We start from the raw sequence: 15152 nt of genomic DNA on the forward strand, positions 1-15152 counted from the left end.
TGTTTCTGTGCAAGTAAGAAGAATCACAAGACTACAATTGCCTATAATGATCCGCATTAAGGAAGCATTTTTGCCACTCTGAACAGATAGCCACAGGCCCTTAAGAGCACAAGTGTCCCGGAATTAGTTTGTTCAAAAGAATTATCCTGTTGCAAGCTCATGAAGATGAGCTCTTAAGAATAAAATTACCAGCATGAAGTGTAACTTTTCTATATGAAGCATTTGTTTTTAAAAAAACAACTGAGCAGAGGTAATTATAATTAATCCATGTGATGGGAACACGTATCGAGATGAATCAATATCTTCAAATCAGCAGAGTACTCATTTTCAGTAAGAGTTCAAACATGGCAATTTATTCCACTAAATATTCTGAACTTAATTGACTTAAATGGACCTAGGTGTTTCCAAAGGCAAAAGAAGATCAGGATGCCATTACCACATACTTTAACTGTTTATTTATTCCCTGTCTAGGAAGCCTGATTTAGGAGCTATAAAATGCAATCAGTACACAAACCAGAAGCTGGAATCATCTGCTAATGGAACTTTTAATTGAGAAGTGACCACTGACATGAGGTAATTCTTTCCATGTAGAATTGCTTGCAGAGACCTTTGTGCACTTTATCACAGTAAACAATCGCTAACATATGCATTAAAGAAAATTTAAATACATTATGACCCAATAAATATCACAATCAATCAATACAATCTTTTCCCTTTCAAAGATTTAGTGTTAAAATACCACACTTTTAGTAGTCCTTTAGTGCTGGACACATATTTATAAATGCTGGTACTAAGTTTAGCCATTTGTAATGAAAAGATAATTGGTTATGTGAAAGGAACTGGTATAGGGAAGACAAGCGTATTAGTTATGTTAAAACCATTTCAAAAATAAGTTAGTATTAGGGAATTATTAAAATCTGTTGAACAATACTGAGTTCTTATACTACTGAATCATTAGCCAATTCATACCATTTTGAAATTATTCAAATAGCACATTTCTTTGTGCTATTAACATATTGAATAAAAAAGGCCCAAACAACCAAAGTAGAATATCAGGCAGTTTACTTAATGGCATTTTTAAAAATTATTTTGGGAGACTTAAAAAGATTACAAAAAAAGATTTCTAGTTTTTATTTGACATCTATTTGAGGCAAGGATAAAGAAGGATAGAACCAACCTGGGAGTTATTCAAAGCACAGAGCAGGCTCAGATATCTAATCTGCTCCTGTTCCCCTTAGGAGTTTTCTAGCAAATAACCTGGTCCCTCAACAACTTCATGACATGAAAGTTCAACATGCTTTTCCCATGGTGGAAATGCAGTACTGGAGGAAACCTTCCCTGTAGAATTTGTGTCTGCCATGAAGTTCTTGGAAGTTCAGTAATATTGCCACACACAAAAATGAACCACCTCCACTCCAGAGCACAAGAGTCAATTAGGCTTACTCCCAGGTAAGTGGGATTGGGATTGCAGCCATACTTAATCATATGAGTTTCAGTCAAATGATTTTTAAAAACTGGAAGAAAAGCACGCAAGTGAAACAGTTCTGAAGCAGTAACTCAACATTTTCAGACACTTGGTTCTGTTGTAGTTGCCGTCACCTTAAGAGACATTCCCTGCTGTATCATAATGTCTCTGTGGCCGCCTGAAAGTTCAACCTGAATTTATTTTCAAAATCTGCTGCCTATTTGATCAATATATCAGTCGATCAAAATGTTTTAACTGCTTTATTGAGCCAATGAATCTATTACCTTATACCCTACAAATCTAAAAGTAAGCCTCAATGAACTGAATTTGACTTACTTTCAAGTAGAAGTACATAGGATTGTTCTATAAATGTGGTGATCCTAAATAGTTATGGCTGCAGTCCTAAACTTTCTTACCTAGGAGTAATCTCCACTGAATTCAATAGGACTTGCTTCATAGTAGACATGGTTAGGTCTGTGATATAAAGCATCTATAATTCAAAGATATTTGGAGGGGGGGGTAATATTCTTTCAAAATTGCAACAACCACAATGAAGAGCTTTTAATGTGTATTATTATAAATTGCCAGGGATATAATACAATTTATTCAAGACAGAACTGGAACAAGAGAGCTTTTTAAAAAAATTAATGGATATCTGCATGAGTTGAGAAAATTTGATCCATAGTAACTACGATTAAGGTAACTTATTACAAAAGAATACATATAAGCCATGTTTATGGTAAAATGGGTATTTTTGTAATATTTTAGAACAAGATCAATGATAATGTCCTACCCTATGCTGCTTTCATCCTGCTGTAGTAGTATTTCTTTATGCTCTTTATTTTATCTAATAATAAACATTTTGGGGGGGATTAAAAATATTTGGGGTAAGAAATATTCAACACTAACTAAAATATACTAGGTGATTACCATTGAATGGCTGGCTACACAGAACATAGGTAAATCATTCAATGTTAATGTATTTGTTTTCTGATAATACTGTCATATAAATAGAGCTCTTAGCAGCAACACTGTCTGCATTTTTATTTATACAAGTAAGAAATTTCTGTGGATCTCAGACTGCTTCCTTTGTATGGCATGCAGTTTATTTATACGTACAAAGACTAAACAACTGCAGCATTTCAGAAATTACTTGCAAATTGATAAAAGGTAAGCATTTTTATAAAACAGAAGAATTTAATGAAGTCTTTAACTAAAACCACAATACTGGCAGGGACCAAATAGTAAAACCGTGCCTTATCTTGCTACTGAATTCATCAGCTTTCCAAACATGCCAGTTAAAGGGTGTTTCTGCACCTGGGTACAGCTAATTATTAAATAACATAGTCATTTTGTGCCTTATGCAAACACAGAACACACACACATCAATATTTGACTGCTTTCAAAATGACAAGTAACTGGGTTCCTTCTGATTTCAAAGGATAAGAACAGCCATGCCACTCAGCTTTTCCCAACCCAAAGTCAAACTTCCCCCACTCCCCTATTAATACTTTAACAATTAACCTGTTAATATCCAGGTAAAATACAGCAGCTTTTGTATTTTAGATCTTAGCGAGGTAAGTCTTCCAGATCCAATACATGTCTACTCTAGCACACCTTGTCGAGACAAATCCAGAATGTGCAGTCAAGAGTGCTCCAACCCAACAAGGCTCCCGATGACACAAGTTTGCAAAGACACACCTGTGAGGTTCGTGATTTACATGTTTTGATGTACACTTAAAATATCTTAGATGTACACCTAAAAACATAATGTGTGGAATTGTTCTAGTGCACCTTCACCCCTCTGTGCAACTGGTGTCACTGTGGGAGCTCAATGAAATGACTGCCAATACTGGAAGTTAAGGGGGAAACTAGAGAAGCAGGAACAATGGTAATTAATAGAATCCTGATCTTTTGTTTTAACTTATCATGGTTCAGTGCTGTTGTAGTACCTTAGATCCTGCTCTATGCACTAGAGACAAGAAAAAAAGTTGCTGTGTTGGGTTGGGAAGGAAAAGGAATCACCTTGGTGGAAATCAAATGCATTTTTCCTGATGTTGAAAAACTAAACCTTGACAGCATGACACCAGGCTTGAGATTCTATGAATGAAACCCTATCAAATCAGAGAGTTTATTATCATATCTATCTAACATTGTATGCCTGAAAAAGAAATTTATCTGACACTAGTGATCATTCCGACTTCATAATCTATAACCTGCTTACGAAGTCTTGTTAATTTTGTGTGTGAAGGCGATTCAAGTTGGAAAATGTCCTGGCTAAAAATGGTGTGTGTATCTTTTCACTTAAAACATGGAGCATTAAGAAAGTAACCCAGCAAGTAGTAAGAATGTCAAGCATGAAGAATGCAGCTGTGCGCATTTAACTATCAATATCATTAAAACAAATGTTAAACTTGATCAAAATGAAGACACCCTTCTCTTCATACAAAGGGCAAAGAAAATGGATACAAACCTAATATTGTTTCCCAAGTACTTTCCATTTCTGAAAACATTCCATTTAAAAATCCACTTCTATCCCATATACTACACAAGCAGCTCCTATTCATATATCTGCAATATTCTTATTATTTTTACCTTTCCAAGCATCCTCCCAAGGAAATAGTAGTGCCTTGCATATGACTCTCCAATGAGCATGTGTGCAGCAGGGTTAGGGTAAAGCAGTCCTTCATTGGTGGTCTTAAAAAAACCTTGGTTAGGATTAAATCCTGATTTAAGCAGTTCATTCAGAAATTCTCTGAATATTCCACCCCCATCAATACCGGCTTCATCTAGACCATGGGCATTAAGTAAATGGACACGAATTCGTTTTTTCAAATCTGGTTCTAGAGAAAGAGAAAACAAGTTACGTAAGAATTTGCAAATGCACAACTCTTTACACATGCATGCATTTAAAAACAACTTTCTGAAGAAATACCATACAGTGGTGTGCCTAAAGGGTTAATGAAATGTGCAATCTAAAAGTTCATGAGCTAAAACTCATCAGTATTGTCCCAATGTAATGGATTCCCTCAAGCTGGTTCTTCTTTTTTCTTTTTTACAAAAATCTACTGATGGGTAAAGTGCCCCTTTAAAACATGTTATGAAGTCTGTTGACCTTATCGACATGCCTAATGTTATAAAACAATTGCAGTTCCACATAAACAAAAATTAAAGCTGCATTTGGTTCAGGCTTTCTTCAGGACAAGTCTTTCTAAATAAATGATGAGGACCCCTGTAAGGTGCTGTTAGATAACTTCCATCACATCACTCCGTCTTAAGACTTACAAGGTTTATTTCTGGAACCCAACTACTGAATGAAGCCCCTTTGTTGTTATTGCTCGCTGAACATTTCTACAATGGTTCTGTCCTTAATTAGAAAGCAAGCACAGCTTCACCACTGAATGTTCACCTTGAAAGATGAAGCAAAACTGCCTGCTTTTATTCAGATCATGAGCTCTTTCAACTTACAGCAGTCTATCCACCAATAAGCTGTTCACAAATTAAATGTTTGAAATCCTACTGAAAGTATGACAATCCACTCATAATATGTGAAAAAAACAGGCAACACATCGATGAAATCTAGGCAAAATTAATGTGCAATAGGCTTTTGGAGGGGGGAGCTTTTTAAAAATCCCAAAATAGAAAACAGCTTCACAAGTGCCCGGTGGAGATAGATAGATAGATAGATAGATAGATAGATAGATAGATAGAATATTCCGAGGTAGAAAATTATTCATCTTCATATGGTGCACTAACCAAATTGGCCCACAATCTGGATGTAAGCATTTCATGCAATAAAATAGTATATGGCTCGTATTTTTATAGTTCCCAAGGCAAGTGATTTTATTACTATGAACTTATTTTAGCATTAATTTAAAAACACATTACCATTTTCAGGGGAAAGTTTGTCGTATGCATCTTCATAAATATAATTCCTCCTGATAGTGACATTAATTCCATCCAGAAATGGGCCTTCTCCTTGAACCTCTTGTTTGTCAGCATAGATCAGCCTTTGAAATATCTTGTATAAATCGAGTAATAAAAGGAAGAGAAAAAGTAATCCCATTTAAATGTGGATTTTCAATATCCCACAATTTCAAAACATTCCAGCTTGCTTTCAAATCTGTGTTTAATGATAATATACTGGAGAGTTTGTTAATGTGTGTAAACTGTTAGTTCCGGGTCGCCGTGCATTTAACGTGCGTTCCGGGTCGCCGTGCATAACGTGAACGCACGTTAAAAAAAAAACCCTGGAAAACCAGAAGTCGCGTGATTTGAGCGCTTCTGCGCATGCACAAAGTGCGCAGAAGCGTTCTGCGCATCTGGTGGTCGCGCACACGCTCCCGAAAACACTTCTGGGTTGTGTATCCCGAATGTACGCAACATGGAGCGTACGCAACATGAGGTATGACTGTAGTTTAAAAAAGTATTATGCCTCCATTAAGAAACTTGACAAATGCAAGTTTCAAGTTATAATTCTGTTCTGTATCACTTGTAAGTCTTGCACCAAAGCGAAACAACACGTTTCCCCTCCATTTATCATTGTCCTTTTGGGAAACAGTGATTTATTTCTCCCATGAAACTATCTTTCATTTCCTTGATAGTACTAGCACACATTGATGGCAGCACAATTCTGGGAATTCAGTTTGCTAATTAGCTGAAAGCTGTAGAGTCAACAAAAGAACCTTAGAAAGTTATTACAGTGTTTTTTTTAACTAAGATGAAGACAGCCCCTTTAAACAACAGGCACTTTGTGGTATACTTCAAAGGGCTGATGGTTTTCAAAGTTATAACTAAATTATAGGTCGAGGTCAGGATCGCTCTACCCCATCCCTAAAAAGGCAATCCCTATTCTGAAAATACAGTATAACAGTGCTTTGGACTTTGTTTCTCTAGTGTTGCCCATCCTCTGCAACCAGAACAACAAATGACTGTTAAACACCAGCAAGGCATACACAGCTGTGATCACATAAGGCAACTTTCCCCAACCTGGCGCCCTGCAGGTGTTTTGGGCTACAATTCGCATTGTCTGTGACCATTAGGCACACTAATGAAAGCTGTAGTCCAAGTTGCGATAGGAGGTGCGAAGAATAGCTTTTGCACATGTAGGATTTTAAAAAATAAATAAATCACACCACGAAACATCCCCAGCTACTTTAAGACGGAGGCACTAAAACTGAAGAACCTTTGAGCCATACCACCACTCACTTTATTATTTTAAAATGGCATCAGGAATGATAGGATCACCCAGAAAGATCGCCTATTTCTGTATTGCAGAACAAGGTCCTTTACAAATCATGTAGCAAGATTCCGTATTTATCAAATACATTGGGTTTATGCTAACTGTCAAATGCACAATACTTAAACAGATGATGTACCTTTACTCTTTCTTCAAAAGGAACCACAAAAGGTAGCTCAGTCAATATTGCAAGTTGTCGTTCCTCAGACACGGAAAGAGGTGCTGGATCCAACCCCACTTTTTAAATTGAAAGTCAGAGAGAGAGAGAGAGAGCTCAGTTTTACTGCACAATACAATATATACCTTTCCATTCTTCTCTGGATGGTAAAGAAACCACACCATACAGAGAGTCAAGTTTGCTGACTGTATAAAGCAATGATAAACTAAGATCCAAATAGTTGTGTGGGGAGTTACTGCTCATAGACTTGGTGGCATTTCTTCCTACTGAACCATCCACATACTTTGTGCCACTCAACATGTAGCTCCCAAACTCAAAGGTTACTGGGAGTGGTCTCCAATGCAAAGTGAAGAGCTGTAGTTCAGAAATGAAACTGTAGGAAGTCCCACCAGGTATACAGGTGCACACACATGATTGTATAACTCTAACTGAGTCCTGGCTATAGTCACTGGAACAAGAGAGGTGTAGTCTATGTTAAACTGTACACCTCATATAAATGTTCATGTGGACAAAGGCAAACCAATTTGGTTGGAAATGAAAACTCCCCAAACAAAAAAAGTACAAAATTTTAGTTATTTGAATAAATGATTAAAGATCCATTCCCAAGCATAGGCAGACACTGCAGGAATGGTAAAAATTATTGGAAGACTGGGTATGTATGACTTGAGTATTAAAGCAGAGGAAATACTCAAGAGGCAATTTATCATCATCTGTTTGCAGGGTAGCAGTGACTAGCTGGCCTTTCAATAGCAAGCATCAGCAGTAACAGATACTATACTTTTGAGCTCCTCAAGCTATTTTTAACTAGAGCTATTAAGAGTGCCTATTTAGTGCAACAGAAACAGAGCTGAGAACTTTCGGTAAATACCAATATTGTAAACCCTTGGAATGAGTGTTTTCCTAACTTTCAGTAAACAGTTTTAATTACAGTCAACGTATGCTATCTATTAAGCTAAGGGTTAAAAGCATTTTAAAACAAAGTGCATGTACAGCAAAGGTAAACCACTATCTAACTTCAGCAGTTCAATTATTCTGGTCAATTAGTCAATTTTATCTACATTGCCCCATCAACATTTCCATCTTTAAAGAGAAATATGGGATGGAGTCATCAATACACAAGACATTTAGAACTCAAGAGCTTGCCATTTAAGTAAATGAAAAAGCACAAATAAACATAGCCATATGTGAGTCAGTGGTTCTTTCACACTAATTGATTCTAGCCCATATGGAGTCAAGTGGGATTAAACAAATCATAAACACACTGTTATGTGCCCTTCTTCACACAATCATGTTGATCACATCTTTTTTCATTTCAAGGGCATTCAGTCAAGAAAGGTAGAGGAACAACCTATGGAAGATTAAGCCTTTATTTCATCAAGAAATTAAAGTGGACATGAACAGACAGAGAAAACTGATTTTGGATGCAAATCTATCAGTTGCACAGATAAGAGGACATCAAATACAGTGGAATTTCAAGTAACTACCAACTGGCCATGTAAAAAGGTACTGATCTTTAGTGGGTACCATCAATTGTCTAGGTAAGATTTAGCTCACTCAATCCCTGAGGCTGTTGGTATATTAACAACTGCTGGCATGAATGTAGGAAAAATCCTACAACATCAAACCAAGGGTTCATGGTTGTCCAACAGTAGCCAACCAGATGTTTCGGGAAGCCCCAAAGTGGACACGAGTACAATGTATTGTTCCCCAGCAACTACAATTCAGAGGCATTCTATTGCCAATGAACTGCATTGTGACTGGAGCACAAATGCTATATCAATAGATTGGGAAAGCTCAAATTCCAGAAACAGGCTCTCCATTTATTAAAAGAAAGGAAAGGAAAGGAAGATGCAACATCTTCAGTTTCCAAGGCAAAGCCATATTGTCTTACCATCTAGAGTAGACTGCAGTGGTCCTATTCTTCCCATTCTTCTCACTCTCCATACATGCCTGGCTGATGGCACATAAAGCTGTGTAACCTAGTTGTTTATTAAATGTAATAGTTAAATATTTCATGTTAAAACCTTAAGAGAAAAACATTTCTGGCAGTTTAATCATTATCCTTATCAGAAACAGAGTTTCAAATGACATAAAGCTCTGTTAAGATGCCACAAACTATGTTCTAGGAAAACAGACACCATGTATTAAAATAATGCTCAACTCAAATAAAACACCACTCCCAACCCCTAAATTCTGATTAACTCTACATATGCATTGGGCCACAGAGCAAGGCATCACAAGTTTATCAGGGAATGTGACAAATACCTTGTGTATTAATGCTACAATCCTACACAAAATTATTCCCAAGTACCACTGAATTCAGTGCAACTTTCTTCTTAGAAAGTTTGGATTTGATATCCTGCTTTATCACTACCCGAAGGAGTCTCAAAGCGGCTAACATTCTCCTTTCCCTTCCTCCCCCACAACAAACACTCTGTGAGGTGAGTGGGGCTGAGAGACTTCAAAGAAGTGTGACTAGCCCAAGGTCACCCAGCAGCTGCATGTGGAGGAGCGGAGACGCGAACCCGGTTCACCAGATTACGAGCCTACCGCTCTTAACCACTACACCACACTGGCTCTCAGTGTGGCTCTCTCTTCGTAAACATGCATAGGATATGACAAATATATCACAAATAGAGAACTGAGAACAAGTGACATAAACATGCAAAATGCTTCAAGGAGCCGGGGTAACACCTGCACCAGAATTGTACTAAAGTACATATGTGCTCATTAATACCAGGATTTTGATTTTAAAAGGAAACTGAAATTAAATCTGTACATTGTTTGATTTTAAAAGAATTAAGAGGTTTTTTTAAACAGCCACATCTGTATTACCTTATCTGCTCTAATGTTTTCCTGTTCTGAAAGCCAGTGGTTTGGTGGACAGAAATTCCTTCTTGTATCTCTAGATTTCAACATTTTCACCAAGTTAGTGATTACCTGGATGGCAGAAATATATCAATATAGATTATAACTTTGTCTTTTTCATAATACCACAGACAAAGCAGCAATATTTTAAAATATACAATGTTACAGTATTTTTGTTCTTAGGAGACATGATTAAGTAATCAAATATTTGGCCGAAGTTCATTAGATAAATTATTTAAATTACTCCATCAAGACAACTGAAATTGCTCAACACGTAAAAAGTTCGGAATTCAAGGAAAGTCAAGGTAACTAAATTGTTTTCATTTACCGTAATTTAAAATAGAATACCCAAGTGTACCATTTATTTACTTAAATTTACAATCTGCCATTCCCTGGGCAGAATGAATGAATGAATGAATGAATGAGACATTTAAAAAGTAAATAAAAACAAATTTAAAACATAAAACCAACCACGTACAATAACATATCTAAAACAGATTTAAGAGCAGATGTAACAAAATTATAAAATCTGGATAGGCCTGCTGAAACAGAAAAGTCTTCCGCAGGCATCTAAAACAGTACAGTTATGGCGACTGTCCAAAGGACAGGTGCTGCCACATTAAAGGAATTACTTCTTGCAAATGTAGACATGGAACAAGTTCCACAGATTAAAGCAATTGCATCAGTATGTATGGGGTAAGGTGATCTATTAAGTAATCTGGTCCCAAACAATTAAGAGCCTTTTGTACCTATAGTAACTCAACCCAGTAGCCAACTGGTAGCCAGTGCCAATCTTAAAGCACAAGTGTAATATTCTGACAGACTTTCATTCCTGTCAACAATTGCACTGCCTCATTTTGCACTAACTGCAGTCCTTGTCTAAATAGTGGCTGTATTTGGATATATTACTAAACCATGGTTCAGCATTACAAGAATGAGCCACAGTAAGCCTCAGCAAAGTATTGCTTCCAGTTCAGTTTAACTGTCATTTGTCATGACATCTGAACCCAGATAAACTGTGGTTAATCTTTACTACAGTTTGCTGGAATAGGCCATAGTTAAGATTAACCACAGTTTGTACAGTTCAGATGTCACAACAAGTGGCAGTTATTTTATAATGAAATTGCGTATTTCTTAACTCCTCTTTACAAACTCACCCAAGGAGAAGATAGAAGTGTATAAAACCAAGGCTTGCTGCAGCTCACTGTTGTAAAGGTTTAACATTACATAACGTTACATTTGAACAGGCCAGTATCTATTCCTCATGATGTAAGGACAAAGTTTCAGGAGGCAGGAGATCTGAATAAAATACCCTCATAGAAGTAGTTGCCCCACAGTTCCAGTCACCACCCAGAGGCAGCTTAAAATCCAAAATAGTTTATGGCTGTAAAAGATAAGGCTTTAGTAATACAGTTCTAGGTGTTCATATATACATACAGCTTGTCGGCTCTGCAGATACAGATACAGATACAGATATAGATATACCGGTATACAAGCATAAAGTATCTCTGTTGCTCCACCTTCAAGACATAACACAGACTCCAACTCATGGACAAACTGACTGACTAATGAGCTGATATGACTTAAACACTGAGTCATTGCCATAGTAACTGGCTTAGTTGACCTTGCCTGTTGATCTCATACATCGGGTGATTTGTGACCATAAAAGAAATTAACACCTACGTAAATATCCAGTTCCTCCAACAGTTACCAGTGCTAGATCACAGGTGATTATTGGAGGAAGGGAAAAGAATAATGCTAGAAAAGAGATGTTACATATTCCCTTCCTTGGGACAGACACAAGATCCAAGAATGCATATGATGATCCAAGACCCAGATCGTAATTGAACATTTTAAGACACTCATCTTTAATTTATAATACTAAACAAAATCCCCACCCTTCCCATACAGTTATATCAAGTTTGAAAGCAGCACAGTAGATGTATGGCACTATGCTGTACAGTATTGAGCCCAATAGGGGATTTTTTATTTATTTAAAAAAATGTAATTACTTCAATAATGTCTCAACTGGTGCATTAGTGGGCAGATGCCAAAAGGAGCAAAAAACCTTAATGGACAATCAAAAGGGTTTCCTTTCCACATATTTTTTTTTAATGACCTGGTTTATTAAGTGAACTTTTTACAGGTTAGAACACTACTGGTGGGGGGACCATTAGGAGATCTGTATGATTATGCAGAATCTTTTTCACCAATTTTTGCCCTTTGTAAAATTCAATGCAGGTTAGCCAAGTTGGTCACTCAAGCACTGATTCCATTAGGCCCCAATTGCAAACGTCATGAGATATTGCATGTGAAACCTTTCAAGCACTGAGGGAAGTAATCTGAAAGACATTCAAAGAAATTAATCTGAGGAAGAGATCGTCTTTATTGCTTCTTCTTTTTTTTCAGAAACACACTGGGGGGGGGTACAAAAGGAAACCATTCTTTATTCTAAAAACGAGGCAAGAACATAAAGAGCCCTGCTGGATCATACCAGAGGCCTATCTATTCTTGTCCAACATCCCTTTTCTCACAATGACCAATTAAAAGCCCGTGGGAAGTGCAAAGGCAGGATGCAGAAACAGAATTGTAGAGTTGGAAGGAACCCAACGAGTCATCTAGTCCAACCCCCTACTATGCAGTTCTTACTATGCAGCTCGAAACTCCCATTATTCTAGGTGCATTTTGCAACAGGGAATTTCATTAGCGCGAGCAGTTTCTGAGCTCTGGGCACAGGACTGCCTAAGATTTCAGATTAAAACTGCAGAGTGGAAGGAAGGTGTTGTGTATTGATTCAATGGTTTTTTTTACAACACTTTCGAGCAAGTTCCCCGTCCCTATAAATGTAGCTTCCCTCTCCTCAGTCAGTCAGTCTTGTCTTGTTGCCTGAATAAAGAATTGTTACATGAAGAAACTGTCTCCTGCTTTACTATGTCAGAGAGCTGAAATCACCAAAATCACTAACCCCACGCTACAACAGAAGGGATTACCTTTTTCTGCCTCCCCACTTCCAGCCACTCTCTGAAGACTGGAGAAGAGACCCTCTTAAGAATATTAGAGGGATGGGCAGGGGAAGGACTAGACCATGTGAAAAATGAACACACTATTTTAGCTGCAGTTCATTCATTTTCAAGCTTTGTATTCTTGTTATTAAAAAGATGTGCCTAGACATTCCGTTGTTGGCCCATAACCTTGTTTTAAAGTGCCATTTAGCTCTTAGCTTTCATATCTCAGTCTTTAACACTGTCAGAAAGTTAATCCTAATGTTTAGGCAAAATCTCATTTCTTGTAATTTGAATCTGTCTGAATTTAGTATTCAGAAGCATGCTGTGTATGAAGTAGTGCCCGGCCATTGATTGCCTTATCCTCCATTAATTTGTCTCATTCCCTCTAAAAGCAACCCATGCTGTCAGCCTGTGGAAGTGAATTCCTATGTGCTGTGTTAAGAAGCACTTCCTTTTATCAGTTCTGAATTTTCTACAAACCAACTTCATTGGGTGATCTTGGGCCCTGGATTGGGGCCCTATTATGGAGAATCCCATAGGGAGAATTCTCTATCCACTTTCTCCACACCATGCCTAATAATTATCTAAATTTCTATTCTGCCCCCTCTTTATTCCAAAACTAAAACTAAATGTAACAATGTAACTTTAAAAATTATTCTCTTAAGTAAGGTTCTGTTGTTTTTACAATTTGTTTTAGGGATCTCTTGAGCTTTTGGAAAATATTTAGAATTAGAATATGGGGAAAGCATTTTGGTTTTTTTGATAGAAATGAAACAATTTCATAAACTTTGTTACTTCAATAGGTTTTTATCCAAATTTTCATTAAAATATTCTTGGAGAGTGGAAACTAAGGATAAGTCAAAACAGCAATGAATCCTTTTGACCTTTATAGAAAGAGACCCAGGTTTGTCAACAGCAGAACCACGCAAACAAAGATAAAACTATTCGTTTTGAAGTGGCACCTACAATCTGTCTCTTTCAGCTGCCCTTTGGCACAAAAGGAAGAGTAACTTTGTTGCAAACTAGTTCCTTTCAGTAAGAAGTTACTACTGTACTTTAGAAGCAGGAATGCACATTGCTTGAGTGAGACCGACTTCTTCCCTTCTTGGGGCAGATTTCAAAGAGAAGGATTGAACTGTGCATGTATGTCTAGGTAAAGGGAATTTTTTGTGGTGGGTTACTTGATTATCAGTGAGATCATGACCCACTACAACTTTCGCGCAAAAAACTGAATCTCCTGCAAAAATGCAGGACTTGAAACCTTTAGCACTACTGATTATATTCTACAAAGCTCATTCAATTTGTATACCATAGACTATTACATTCACAGAACATGACAGAAGTGAAATTATAATGGGTTGGGTCTATGTTATATCTGACATATAGATCATAGAGTTGGAAGGGAAGCCAAGGATCATCTAGTCCAACCTCCTAACATGCGGGAATACACAGCTGTCCCACAGAGGGATCTAACCTGCAACCTTGGCATTATCAGCACTCTACTTTGCCAGCTGAGATTCTGTTATTTTTGTATTGGGCAAAAGGGATGGGAAACCTGTGGCCCTCCAGATGTTGGACTCAAGCTCCCATCAGCCATGGAGTATGTTCAGGGATGATGGGATTCAGATATGGAGGGCCACATGTTTCCATCCCTTGGCCACAGAGGTGTATCTTGTGCAATTCCATTTTTAAAGGCACGGAATACAAACAGATTAAGAGAAATGCATTATATATATTTCTTCTTTGGTGAACGTTATACTGCAACTTGCTTTTCTTTGCACAATTTTAATTATCAAGAGCCACTGGAATCTTTCCAAATTTTAACAACTCTACATAGGCGTTAAAACAGTTCTTTTTGTAGATTTCAACACCAGATAGTTTGCTAAATGGATGTAATGATGCAGAGCGCAAGGACATGGCATGATTTCATAACTTACAAAAACATATGTTTGGGCTCTCTGCACAGCTTAACAAACTAAGCATTTAACAGGGTAATGAAAGGACATCTAATTAAATAAAATTGTGCAAACAGATATTAGATCAATCTGCAAAAATTCTAACTTTAGTGATGCATTAGGACCGTATTCAACACAATCAAAACATTATCAGTTACTCTCATCACTGGTAATGTCCATAATGTTCATGCTCGTAAGTGAAATGTGTTGTAAAAATCGGGCAAAATGGGCGGGATAGAGGCTATTGTAGACTTGTAGAATGAATAAGCATTCCTTAATTAGCCCATCAGGTTAAGTGCAAGCATTAATGGGCCTTTCCTAAAGTCTAGCATGACATCTTTCTCCAAACATGGCCAAGAAGAAAGTTCCATTAGCAATATTAATACAAGCTTAGTTGATCATTTTCATTCAATTAACTTCTTTCAATTAAATAGATAGCTTG

The 15152-nt window shown here is 37.1% G+C and overlaps 1 protein-coding gene across 2 annotated transcripts in view; it reads right to left on the reverse strand.

The window, feature by feature from the left end:
* The window catches only part of UBE3C (ubiquitin protein ligase E3C), a 60001-nt gene that overhangs the window by 14835 nt on the left and 30014 nt on the right, over window positions 1-15152 (reverse strand). For both annotated transcript variants that reach the window (XR_004427678.1, XM_033165796.1), the window contains exons 14-18: window positions 9718-9822; window positions 8774-8861; window positions 6844-6941; window positions 5354-5486; window positions 4061-4308 (exon numbers count right to left, since the gene is read on the reverse strand). Coding sequence is in view for 1 of the 2 variants with exons in the window: in XM_033165796.1 (XP_033021687.1) it covers window positions 4061-4308; window positions 5354-5486; window positions 6844-6941; window positions 8774-8861; window positions 9718-9822 (672 nt within the window). In the remaining variant the exon portion in view is untranslated. The remainder of the gene's footprint in view (window positions 1-4060; window positions 4309-5353; window positions 5487-6843; window positions 6942-8773; window positions 8862-9717; window positions 9823-15152) is intronic.

Source organism: Lacerta agilis, chromosome 12 (assembly GCF_009819535.1).
Source record: "Lacerta agilis isolate rLacAgi1 chromosome 12, rLacAgi1.pri, whole genome shotgun sequence".
In the NCBI taxonomy this organism is placed as follows: domain Eukaryota; kingdom Metazoa; phylum Chordata; class Lepidosauria; order Squamata; family Lacertidae; genus Lacerta; species Lacerta agilis.